This window comes from Palaemon carinicauda, chromosome 33, assembly GCF_036898095.1.
Source record: "Palaemon carinicauda isolate YSFRI2023 chromosome 33, ASM3689809v2, whole genome shotgun sequence".
In the NCBI taxonomy this organism is placed as follows: domain Eukaryota; kingdom Metazoa; phylum Arthropoda; class Malacostraca; order Decapoda; family Palaemonidae; genus Palaemon; species Palaemon carinicauda.
Window position 1 is genome coordinate 63,667,081 of NC_090757.1, and position 14,114 is coordinate 63,681,194.

The following is a 14,114-nucleotide window of genomic DNA, read 5'->3' on the forward strand; positions in this document are numbered from 1 at the left end:
TAACAATGAACCACGGGTAATTTTTTTCTTTTCTTTTTTTTTCCAATCTCAAAAGATAGGATATTTCTGTGAAGGGTGAAACTTGAATGCCTTTTAAAAGCAAAGCATTTCCACCAGGCTTGTAAGAGCATTGTATTTACCCTGAGATTTGACCCTTCTAAAGTATAGTGTAACAAATATGATGATTGGGATGATGTCTTTTCACACGGTTTAAAATTCATTGCACTGAATGCTTGTCAATGGTTTCCAGATCACGACGAAGATGAAAGCTCAGATAATGAAGGAGAGATGAAGCCAATTAAAGTAGTGAATAGAACCGGAACACACATGCTAGTGGGTTTTGTGCGCGTTGTCAAAGATCGACCCATCACAGAGCTAACCCTTGTGGAATCTACGCAAGATGAGTATATCACTCGGCATGGAATGGATGGAAAAATTCTCTATACAGATCATAGGTAAGTGTCATCATGTTTCAGGCCATTGGCATTTTTTAGTATGCAATGTACTTTATGGGAACATATATATTATATTCAGTAATTATGATATACAGTTTATACTAAAACTATAGGACTTTTATTATAAAAATTCAATGTACCATCTAGACTGTACATAAGTATTGTATATTTTTTATAAGATAAGAACCTTTTAATAAAAAGTGGACAAAGTAATAACCTTTTGAATCAATAATACTAACTTTGGGTTTTTAGCAAACCATTCTTAAGTGTGGGTACAGTAGTTTAAATATTCTCTAAAGATGGACATGTTTTTTGTTTAGTAAAAGTAATCTGTTACAGTTAACAGCAGAGTTCTAAGCCCAGTAATAACCAAGTCACCACTAATTTCATGTGATTTCTCCTTTTAAATGCCTGTGTAAGATATTGATCTCTTTTGTTCTCAGGGTTTCGAATGCCATTGTGCATTTTTGTCCAAAATGTATTCTCATTAGCATCTAACTACACCAATAATTTTTCAATGTTCTGGTTGTTATTCATACTGTATGTAGTGATAGTTGTTGCATTGACCAATGAACTCATTGAGTTGAATCATTGTCCAATATTTTCGTAGAGATCATCCTTTATATTCAGAGCTCCCTAATATAACATCAAATCACTCAGTACTATGTACTATTTTTGCAATTAATTCTAATAGTCTCTTCTTTCCATTCTAAGTCTGAGTATGAAATAGTTTTCTAGAAGTTTTATTTTAGCCATGGCCATATTGTGGAATGATCTTCTTAATGAGATATGTAGTTGAATTGATAAACTTCAGAAATTCAAAATGATTTATTTGACATTGTTTTCTATTCTGGTTTTTTTTTCTTTGAAGTTCGTTCTTTACTCTTTCATTTTTGCTTTGAGTTGCTTTCCCTAATCGGGACTTTGGGCTTGCAACATTCTGATTTTTCAACTATGGTTGCACCAAGGCTTATAATGATAATAATAATAATGATGATGATGATAATAATAATAATAATAATAATGATAATAATAATAATAATAATAATAATAATAATAAATGAAAATGTAGCTGGCATTCACCCTAAGAACCGTGTCATATAGCTTTGAAACCATGGACTCGGAGAGACCTGTTATTGTTTTGAGGAACTATATATGAATAAGAATAAGAAAATAATAATTAAGAGGCCCATGAAGAGTTGTAGGTTGGCCAAGGCATCGATTGTCCAGTAAGATACTACAGTTAAGGGAAATGGTGATTTTTCATGATAGGTTTTACAGTCTGATGAATAACCTCTTCTCTAGAAAAGGACTCCATTTTCGTTTTGCATACATATACAATGAATAATCTGGCATATTATCGACACACATGCAGGTTTTACAGTCTGATGAATAACCTCTTCTCTAGAAAAGTACTCCATTTTCGTTTTGCATACATATACAATGAATAATCTGGCATATTATCGATACACACTCACTTTATCATTCTCTGCACATTTTAGACATCTAATAAACTACATTTTTCTATTTTTATATTGCTCCAAAATTACCTTTCTGAAAAAAGCAGTATTAAAATGGAATTGCCTCGAAGCTGGGTTTGTGTAGAATCTCTGTAGAGGAAAATAAGGAAAGCTTACTCAAGATCAGCACTGTGAATTTAGAAACAATTGTAAGAAAATCTAGGGAAGTGGTAAAAATGTTGACAAGCTGTAAGCTGGTACTAGATATTTGGGTCTTCCAACTGCACAGTAAAAGTATTTTGGTCTAGGTAAACATTCTTTTATGAAGGGAATAATTTCATTGATAAACCTGAAGCTGATGAAGACCTTGGTGTTCCCATGAATGAATTCAGTGTGTTTGAAGTCGAAGCTATCATTAAAAACTAAAAGCGATGGAAAATCCCTGGATACGATGGAATAACTGCTGAGATGATATTGGCCGAAAATGAAGTGGCTCCCAGAATAGTTACAAGATTATTTTGTAGACTGTGGCATGGAGAGACAAAACCTTATGAATGGGAGCTAGGAGTGTTGGTGGAAATGGCATAAGAAAGATTTGACTGATTGCAATAATTACAGAGGCATCACACTTATGTCAGTTGTCATGAAAATATATAGTATGCTCATTCTAAAGAGACTAGATAGAAGAAAGATTGATGAAAAGCTAAGAGATGAAAAAGCAGGATTTAGAAAAGATAGAAGCTGTACTGACCAAATTTTCATTTTAAGACTATGTGGTACAGCAATGTGTAGAATATAGAAATCCTCTTTTGATGGCATTTGTGGACTATGAAAAAAAGCCTTTGATAGTGTGCACCGGCCAGTTTTGTAGAGAGTCCTGCGTTATTATGGAATTCTTCTTATAAGTGTAAATTTGATTAAGTCTGTTCATGAGCATAGTAAGTGCAAAGTTAATGTTAGTGGGGTCCTATCAAATGAATTTCCAGTGGGCAGTGGAGTACTCGAAGGGAATGTGTTGTCACCTATGTTGTTTATCCTCCTCATGGATTTTGTAATGCATAGAAAAGTTGAAGATAGTGGAGAAGGATTGGACTGGATTAGTAACAGGAAATTAGCTGACCTACAGTATGCTGATGACGCTGTCATTAGTAGAACACCAAGGGCTTGCAAATCTTGCTTACCAGAATGCATGAAATATCATATGAGGTTAGGCTCAAGATAAATAGAAGAAAGATAGATATGATGAGAATAGAATATCCAATGGAAGATGACATATCATTGGTTAAGTAAAATTTGGAAATAAAATTGCCGGAAATTACATAAAAAACTGGATATATATATCAGTTTAGTGAGATTAGTGTTACTGTATGGACATGAGTTGTGGTATGACAGTGAAACAATATCTAGCAGATTTTGTAGATTTGAGAACAAAGCCCTCAGAAAAATATTGGGAGTCAAATGGCGGATAGGATTAGAAATTAAACTATAAGACAGATTACCCGAGTGCCATATGTGGATGAGATCATGGGGAGGGGTATATGAAGATGGTTTGGACATGCTTTTCGCACTCCCCAAGAGAGATTACTTCACCAAACTTTCAACTGGGCTCCACAAGGCATTAGAAGAGTTGGAAGACCCAGGGCCTCTATGGCTTAGGACTATGAAGCGTGAAGTAGGAGATGGTGAATGGAGAAGTATTGATTTAAAAGCTCAAGATAGAGACGACTGGCGGAATCTAATCGAGGCCCTTGGCGTCGAAAGACATAGGAGGAGATAATGATAATGATGATGATAATAATAATAATAATAATAATAATAATAATAATAATAATAATAATAATAAGTTATCCCGTCTTCCATCTCTTAAGATGATTAGTTTCTTAGTTTCTATAATTAGCAAGTCCTAGGCTAATGCAAGCATCCTTTTCAAGTAGATAAGTCATGTCTGAGGAGTTAATATGCGCTTTATCTTTATTCACTGTCCCTTACCTCTGTCATTCATGAGTGACCAGTAACCATTATAGTGTATTGGAATTATTGAATTTTGGCCAAGGCTCATCGCTGGGGCTATGGTTGACATTTAATGCCGAGGTTCAGTGAGGGGAGGGAGAAAGCCCACAGTTTTACTATGTCTGAAAAGACTGAACAGCAAGATGGAATGTAAAGTGAAAAGTGGATGCTACTTGAGGCAAAAGGAGCTCTAGAAGGCACTTTTTGTAAATCTTATTGTGCATGAATAGTACCAGCCTTCTACGGTAGCTTATCTTTATTGTGGTACCTCTTCTCTCAAACCTTTCTCTTGGTGACTTTCTAACAAGATATTTGTCATATTGAATATTCAAGAGTAGGATTCCTATTGTCTTGTAAATTTTTAAGAAGTATATAATTCCCTTTTATCTCCTAACCGCGGGTTGTTGTACTGAGGTTGGATACATGATTCCACATACTTCATCAGGTTTGATTTTATTTCCCAATTTGAAGATGTGATGAAGAAATAGCTTGTGTTGTTAAGGATTAAATGCCTTCAAACAAGCGCATACAAAATATATACAGGTACAAAATTCTGAATGTTCTCCTACTGGCTGTTTGGATTGAAACGTTTTTAAAATGGGGATCTTTGTTGATGGAAAGAAAGAACTTAGTTTTAGCTTATCCCATTCATAGTTCTATCTTTTGTTTCTGCTAATAGTAACATTAGAAAATACTTCTTTTATGCCAGTAATGCATTTTCATAGGTCTTAAGGGTTTTTTTATGGTGCTGGGTAATAAACAATTTGATTAAAATCTTTGGCAATTGTTTTTTTAAATGTAGTATAGTTGTACAAATATTGAATTTGACCATAATTTATTTTTGTGGTTGAAAATAATTTCAAAATAGCTTCTCACTGATCAAAAACTATTGTGAATGAATGTTTATTAAACTTATTAAGTAATGTGTTTTGAATCTATTATTACACAAGTAAATGTTCTGTGTAATGTATGTGCTTATATAATCATATGAAATTATATACATATATATATATATTGCACATTTATACGTGCTTTTTCAATTTCAAATAAGCCATATATTTTAATACATTAATGTCTGGATTTTCTTACCATCCTTGGGATCAGAGTCCCAAGGCAAAACCACTCAAAGACAATAGCATCTGACCAGCCTGGAATCGAACCCTGGTCCGGGATACTTGTTTGACAGTGACCGTACCATTTAGCCAAATGGTCACTGTCGTACAAGTATCCTGGACCAGGGTTCGATTCTCGGCCGGTCAGATGTTATTGTCTCTCAGTGGTTTTGCCTTGAGACTTTGATCCTGAGGTCGGTAAGAGAATCCAGAAATTAATGCAATAAAATATAGGGCTTATTTGAATATGTATACTATATATATATATATATATATATATATATATATATATATATATATATATATATATATATATATATATACATATATATATATATATATATATATATACTGTATATATATATATACATATATATATATATATATATATATATATATATATATATATATATATATATATATATATATATAATCAATCTATTGATAGCAAGTCAAAAGTATTTGCAGTAGTTTATGTATAGCCTCGTTCTGAATTTTTTATCTTTCAGAATTTCCTTTGTAACTGGCCTTATGCCCACTGAAGTGGTTGGAACATCAGCATTCACTTACATGCATCAGGACGATATACTTTGGTCTATAGTTGCTCAGAAATTGAGTACGTATTGGTTTCTTTTGAGTGTGCTTAATTAATTTGCTTCAAGTTTTTCCATTATTTTATTATCCGTTTTCCAGTACTGTACTTTGATGTTTCATTTTCTTGATTTTGCCCTCCCTTCACTAGACTTAAGTATATGGTAATGGTAATGATCTAGAAATGAACTAAATTAAAATTGGCATCAGTGTTTCCTTGTTTTATTTATTTTTTGTGTTTGGGCCTATGGCTATGTAATGAAAAAAAGAATCCTACAGTTTTAGAAAAAAAAAAATATTAATGCTATTATATGAATTCGCTAAAGATACAGTACATAATAATTGCCATTTTATTTTCAGTGTTTACAAGCACTCAAGGACAGGGTGTAGTTTCATACAGATTGAAATGCAAAGATGGAGTCCATATCACCCTGAGATCACGTGGATTTCTTGAAGTAAATAAGCAAACTGGGCAGGTGGAATCTTTTGTATGCATCAACACCGTCTTAAGGTATAAACTAGTATTGTATCTCAAATGCAGTTTTGGTTAATTTTCTTTATTACTCAAGGTACTTAGGTTAAGCAAGGTATGTCAACCTGTACAAAAGCTTAAAGATTTAAAGGCCACTCATGAATGGCAGAGGCAAGGGTCAGTGACATTTCCTGAACAAACAGGAGAATCCCTTAGTGACTGACTATATATACATATAATCAGCAACCAAGCCCCTGTCCACCCAAGCTAGGGCCAGGGAGAGCCAGGCAATGGCTGCTGATGACTCAACAAGTAGACCTATAGGCTCCCCAAACCCCACATCGTTAGCTCACAGGGATGGTGAGGTTGCAGATACTAAAGGAATAAACGAGTTTGAGCGGGACTCAAAACCCAGTCTGGCGATCAACAGGCAGAGATGTTACCAATAGGCCTCAACAACCCCATTACATAACAATCACTGAGGAATTGTTTTATTTATTTTGAAATATTTCAGCCAATTTTATCTTATAAATTAGAAAAGTACGACTCAAATTTCATAATTTTGCATTAGATCAACTAGGCAAGTATTGTACTTCATCAAAATAATAGTTGCTGTGTGGTATAGTTTTCCAAGTCCAACATGCAATGGCAGCAGGTAGTAACCTTAAGTAATATTATCACTAGGTCATGCTAAATTTATCCATCCATCTCTATTTATACTGTCTATATGCTGTAGAACAATGACATTGTTCCCATACTAACAAACCTTCCGTTATTTATTTGGATTATCTTTCGGCGAAGCTGGAAGGTAGCCATTAGACTTGAAGTGTGAGGTGTCAACCCTGCCTAAACACTTGAGCGGGTAGGCTGGGGGTGGCTAGGGGGTTACCCAGCCACCTCTATACTGTATATACTCTCACAGCTGTGAAGTAAGTCACTTTTTCCTTTGGCTCGGTAGAGATTGGATGTGTCCTTTCGCTCTGTAGACTATCATTGGACTTTTTGATCATCTTTTTCTTTTCAGGTGTGCGTGTTTTCTTTTATGATCGCCTTCATGCAAACCTGTCCAGGCCGCGAGGAAAGCGCATTCTTCTTCTCGTACCCCAAAATCTCTTTCAAAAGCTCCTTTTTGCACCCCCAAATCTCTTTCAAAAGCTCCTTCTCGCTCGCGCTCTTCCGAAGGACGATCGAGTAGGAGCGGAGACCGACTAACTTCTTGGTAACCCCGGGGTACTGGGGGAGGGTTCTTACTTCCCCCAGAGGAGCAACTTCACGTCCAGCCACCAGGTAGCCATTCTCCCTTTCAGATGTACTGCAGGTGTGGCCAACCTTAGGGATTTCGGGACCACCTTCGAAGGAAGAACTTCTGCGTCTCCTTCAGTGCGGTGATAGGAAGGACCTGTCTCTAGAGCCGTCAACATCTCACGCTCTGGAGTTGTACAAAGTACATCTGTCGCCTTCTGGATCTTCCATGCCCGGATGAGGTGATCGCTCGCATTCACCCCTCCAACGGCCTCCTGCTGACGACGACCCCTCTCGCCATCCAGGGACCTCGTCTTTCTGTAACCTCCAACCTTCTTTTCCTTCCTACAGGAACATGTCAGTTGCAGGTGATGATCTTCCGGGGTCCAGCGCTCCTACTATCAGCAGCGCGAAAGGATGAGCATCGCCATCGTCATTCGCCATCGTCTTGCCCTTCTGGACACTCTTCCCCTGATCGCCGTTCGCAACGATCGGAATATCAAATGGATCGAAGGTCATCACGATCCGAACGCTCTTCTGCAATGCGTTCTTGCTCTAGAGCTTCTTCTTGATGAGGAGAAGACTCGCGACGCTCTGCACAATCACAAGCACAGTCTAGATCTAGGTCCGGATGCTCTTGTTCTAGATCTCCACGATCACGAGGACGGTGCTCGAGCTCGTGAGGATGACGCTCCCTTTCACATGGGCGGCGTTCAGTCTTCCGAGGGCACCGTTCACGAGAACAACGTTCATGTTCGCGAGCTAGGCATTTGCATAGCCCCTTAACCCGACCTTCACCTGAACGACCTCTTATCGAACCTATCATGAGACTGACCGTCCCTCAGACAGGCGTCCAGCTAAACCTCCAGTGCCGTTAACCGCCTGGGGAGTATTAGCAAAGCGTTCGCCTATGCGACGCTTGGAAACGCGACCCAATGTGACGCATTCTCCAACACTCAGGGTTGTCCCTACTCAGAGGCCCTCTCTGCCAACTTCTTTGGCTGTAGGTGCTTCTATGCGGCAGCAGGAATCTAGTATGGCTCTTAGTGTTCCTGTTGCAAGCACTTCTGCTCGTGAACGCGACCGTTGACGCATGAAACTCGTGATTTTGTTTGTGAATCTTGCAATTTCGCGAGAAAATTGACGATTTCCGCGAGCAATTCACAAGCAGATGTGTTGGAGCCGCGAGCAAGTGCTGCACCAACACTTCCGCCTCCAGCTTCTACCACCTCCTGCAACTTCTAGTAGATCTACTGCGAGAGCTTCCTCCATGACCAGATCTACTCAAACAACCACACGCGAACATCTTTCGCAGAATCGTGTAGTTGCTTCGACTTCACGCCTGTAGACTAGCCAGTGTCTCCTCTCTCAGAAGGGCTTTTCACAAGTTGCGTAGAGAATGTCTGGATACTTGCAAAACTCCTCAGCCTCAGTCTACCAGCCTAAATGGAGAGTCTTATGTGGTTAGTGTCGTGGAAGGAATATCTCTCCACTCGATGCCACTATTCCAGTAATACTGGAGTTCCTTGTATACCTTCGGGAGGAAAAGCTTCTTTCTGTCTCGGTGGTGAAAGGCTATCACTCGGCCTTAAGCCTCCCCTTTAAGCTGAAAGGAGTTGACATTTCCTCTTCATTGGAACTTTCTTTACTCATACGGAGTTATGAGATCACTTGCCCTCAGTCAGAGATTAGGCCTCCTCCTTGGAACGTGGTTCGCGTCCTGAGATCCTCAAAAGGACCGCCCTACTAACCATTACGCCATGCAACTGAACGAAACCTCACTTTGAAGACGGCGTTCCTCCTCGGTTTAGCCTCGGCAAAGAGAGTCGGTGAACTTCATGGCCTCTCGTATGACATTGCCCATTCAAGGGGACGGGGGCAAGTGACACTCGGCTTCGTCCACGAGCTCATTGCTAAGGCTCAAAATCCGGGGGTACTGGACCATAGATTCCGGCCCTTTCAGATTGTGAGTCTTCATTCTGTAACCAATGACCCAGATCAGTTGTTACTATGCCTAGTGAGGAGTTTGAGATACCATCTTAAACGCACTGCAGCAACATGACCTTGACTAACACCTCTGTTTGTTAGCTCAGGGAAAGTAAAGAGGAGGATCACTAAGAAAAGACTTTCCTCCTGGACCTGCCCGGTGATCGAAAGAGCTTTGGCTCCCGATCCTCCTCTGGCTCGCCGACCTAGAGCAAATGATGTTAGGGAAATTAGTATATCCTTGGCATTTAAACGCAACTTTTCCATGTTGCAAGTACTACAAGCGGGCGTGTGGAAGCAGCAAACTACTTTCACAGCCAATTACTTAGAAGACGTGACCCATAGGAGACTCGATACGTTCACTATCGGTCCTGTGGGGGCTGCTCAACAAGTGGTTTAAGAATACCTCAGGCTCCTTGATGGACAAGTAGCAGTTGGTTGTGGGCATTGGTTACCCGGGTTAAGACTTGGATGAATGATGAGTATGTCTGGCTTTCCTTTCTTCATCTTCTCCCTTGGGGTCTAGCACCAGGGGTCCCTCTGCAAGCTGGCTTCAACCTCTGCAGGTAATTATCACTTCCCTTGTGTAGCCTAGTATAAGTCATAAATTTATATACTGTCCACGTCCTAATTGCTTTCTGCGAGGTTAGCAATAGGAAACGTCTTGTTTTTCCTATATATAAACTCAGAATATGTTTATACAAGACAACAAACTCTTACAGGCTGCTATTATACTCACTTTGTATATTTTAGCAAGGTGTTAAAGTTTTCCCTAGACAACAGTCGTATACTATACTAGGTAAAACTGAGTCAATGTCCATGCCAGACCTAGGACTTCCACCCACCTAAGAGTGAGTCATCCAGATAAATAACAAAAGATAATTTGTATTTTTCTCTAACTAATACAAACCTGGAGTTATTTATATAAATTGGCCCTCCATCACCTGTCCCCCAGAAGTCCTGCCTGCAATCAAAAGTGATGTACCTCACAGCTGTGAGAGTATATATAAAACAGCTGTGAGAGTATATATAAAACAGCTGTGAGAGTATATATAAAGGTGGCTAAGTACCCCCAGCCTACCCGCTCAAGCGTTTAGGCAGGGTTGCCACCTCGCACTTTAAGTCTAATGGCTACCTTCCAGCTTCGCTGAAAGATGATCCAAATAAATAACTCCACATTTGTATTAGTTAGGGAAAAATACAAATTATCTTTGAATTTGTCATGTTAATTTAATTTAGATTTCTTATAGGTTTAACTATGAATCACAAATGTCTTAAAATATCTCATTTAACTATATGTAATTAGTTTACAGTGAACCCTCGTTTATCGCGGTAGATAGGTTCCAGACCCGACCGCGATAGGTGAAAATCCGCGAAGTAGTGACACCATATTTACCTATTTATTTAACATGTATATTCCAGACTTTTAAAACCTTCCCTTGTACGTAGTACTGTTAACAAACTACCCTTTAATGTACAGAACACTTGATGCATGTACTACAGTACCCTAAACTAAAACAGGCACAAATATTAAAGGCGACTTTATATCATGCGTTTCCTAAACACGCCAAAAAGCACAATAAAAAATGGAAACCAATGTTTTGTTTACGTTTATCTCTGATCATAATGAAGAAACAAACGCATTTACACATCTGTGTATAGGTTAGTTTTTGCATCGATTATATTGATTATTCAGTACAGTATGTTGATTTTGTTATTACCAATGTTTTACTTAATTTTTCTTAGGACTTCCAAATGAAATGTTTTTCTTTATGACGCCGCCTGAAACGACGGCGTCATAAAGTAAGCTCAGTAAACAAAGAAGGCATTTAACGCGCATGATGAAAGTGATAAATAATGATATTACAGTAAAAGCTTTTAGAAAATATGTTATTACAAATATTATTTACCGTATCTATATAAAATCATACAGTACATACTGTACGTAGCAAAGCAGGAAAACAATTTACGAGAGAGAGAGAGAGAGAGAGAGAGAAAGAGAGAGAGTTGTTTTACATACGTAAATGTAAATTTTAAACAAAAAAAAATAGCCCCATTTCATATAAAATAGATTACAAATATTTTACTTTATCATATTACAGTAGTCTGTATAATACTGTAAAGTTCAGTACAGTATGTTGTTGTTATAGTCGTGGCGATGAAATTCTCACGAAACAAAAACACGCCATTTGATTACAACAGCTGATTCATCTCTCTCTCTCTCTCTCTCTCTCTCTCTCTCTCTCTCTCTCTCTCTCTCTCTCTCTCTCTCTCTTCGTGTAATACAATACTTACATTTAGATGAAAAAACTAAAATTAGTTTTCTTAGTGTCAATTAAATACGAAACGAAAAAATTATGCCGAGTCTACATCCATTTCAATCATAGCTAAAAATACGGCATCCGATTTCATCAGCAAACCACTATTTTTTGGGAAGCATCATTTTATTCTAGAAAATTGCTACTCTTTAAATAGTTAATTGCACATTAAGAAAGCGTGTACTTTTGTTTTTAAATTTCGGGTGTGTTTTAAAAATCGAGTATTGTTGACTTCTTTTTGTTTTACTTTTGGCTGTGATTAGATCAGCTGACATCTAGCTGCCGCTCTTGAGAGTGTACGAATACACTAACGAAGTATCGTTTATACCATTTCTTAACTTATTCAAACCGTCTACAGTATACAGTTGATATTACACAAGCACCAGTGTGTTATAACCTATCAAATTTTTTTGTTTATTACATTTAAACCCTCTCTCTCTCTCTCTCTCTCTCTCTCTCTCTCTCTCTCTCTCTCTCTCTCTCTCTCTCTCTCTCTCTCTCTACCTCTCTCTCTCCCTCTACCTCTCTCTCTCTCTACCTCTCTCTGGGCTACTTTTCACTACCTCCCATTCCTTACCTCTCTCTATCTCTCTAACAAATGATATCTTTGTTACTCCTCAAAGTTTCATTTATATTGAAAATCAATCATGATTCAATTTTCCTTACTTTCTCCAATCTCGCACCATCGGTCACATCGCGGTATTTTCGAAATTTCCGGAAAATCTGCGATATATGTATATACATGGGTTATGAAAAAAATCTGCGAAGTGGTGAATCCGCGATGGTCGAACCGCGAAGTAGCGAGGGCTCACTGTACTATATTTCATCTATTTTCATGTAGACTTATCCAATAATTAATCACGTTTTTCTAAGAGGAACGTTTAAAAAAATAAAGTAAATATGCAAATAATAGTAAAAAAAAAAATCCCATTTGTTTCTTTTTGGATGTCGACTACCTCCCAAAATTGTGGGAAGTGTAATGGTAGATAGATTTTATTATTATTATCAAAAAGTATGATTTTTTTATGTTCTCTAGTAATATTGAATTGGAGTTTTGGCATAGGACAAATCTGTATTTTATATTTTATTAGAGAAATTCTCTGAAACCGGAGGAAACCTTTTACAGGTAAAAAGTCCTCTGAATAACAATTTTCATTTGTGCTGAATTAGTGAGAGATTTGTATTTTTAAAGGGCTAATTTTTATATATAATATAAAATTATTCTATGTATGTATAGCAGTTGTTTTGATGATTGATTTTAATTTTGTAATATTCAAGTTTCAATATAAAATGTACCCATTTTGTGAGTTTTACATTATCTTGGCTATTTAGTAAAAGTAATATGTATTAGATACAGTATGTTCTAATAGAGTTGTTCTGTATAAAATTACATATGGTACTTGCTTAAGTTCCTACAAGCTACAATGTATTTCATATATTAAGCAATGTATAAAGTACATGTATTAATATTTTTGTTGAGTAATGACTCCTGAACTCTAAATCTTACTGAAGGATATTAACCCTTGATGTCAAGTAAAAAGTAAAACAGAAAGTATGAGTATTCAAAAGGTTAAATAGAACGTACTGTAAGCATATTTAAAAGGTTAAATAGAAAATACCGTATGCCTAATCAAAAGATTAAATAGAAAGTATTCATAATCAAAAGGTTAAATAGAAAGTATGCAAAATCAACTCTGAAGTGTGCCATAAGATCAATTTATTTATTTCTTGCACAGTGTGAACGAAGCCATGCTAGAGATAAAAAATCAGCGGCGGAAACTCCTTCCAATAATAACTTGCCATGAAACTGATGATCACCTTGGTTCCATTTCATCCAATGTAAGTAAAGGCTTTTGTTTTGTAAGTTAAAAGGAATATTCTTATTGAATCAAATTATGTTATGTGTAGTATTCACATTGGAACTAAAATCATAATATAAAATGGTTGCAGAGTATATTATTAGAAATTAATACTGTGTATCAGCAGTATATAATATAGATGCCCATACAAATTACAAACCATTAGTTTATCAATTCCTGTGTATATGGTAAACATAGTGGGCATTGATAAACTACTAAAATTGCAGTGCATAAGACTTCTTGTTGTTATAAGGATTTCATTTTACCTATCATTTGTTCACAGTTTCACCTCAACTGATTTCAAATGCTCCAAAAATTATCTTCTTTTGCATAGAACTCTTCTCAGACAACCACTTTCAAAAGGATTCATCCAAACCAATCAGTGGTATATCTAACGAATGGAGGCTATCCATTGTATTCTCCGCAACAAAGGGTTATTGTGGCCTTCTAGATCTATCATATATTCGATAAGACAATCTACCAACAATCTGTAGCTGAAACAGTACAGTAGTATATCTATTTTGACTAGTGATAATCTACACATGTATCAATGACTAGAACTAGTTTGAGTAATATTGTTAATTTTGACATTTTTTTTTTTTTACGAAG

General features: G+C 37.0%; 1 protein-coding gene across 2 annotated transcripts in view; it reads left to right on the plus strand.

The window, feature by feature from the left end:
• The window catches only part of LOC137625971 (uncharacterized), a 461,042-nt gene that overhangs the window by 429,867 nt on the left and 17,061 nt on the right, over window positions 1-14,114 (plus strand). For both annotated transcript variants that reach the window (XM_068357041.1, XM_068357040.1), the window contains exons 7-10: window positions 251-455; window positions 5,547-5,653; window positions 5,989-6,139; window positions 13,383-13,485. In XM_068357041.1, coding sequence (XP_068213142.1) covers window positions 251-455; window positions 5,547-5,653; window positions 5,989-6,139; window positions 13,383-13,485 — 566 coding nt within the window. The remainder of the gene's footprint in view (window positions 1-250; window positions 456-5,546; window positions 5,654-5,988; window positions 6,140-13,382; window positions 13,486-14,114) is intronic.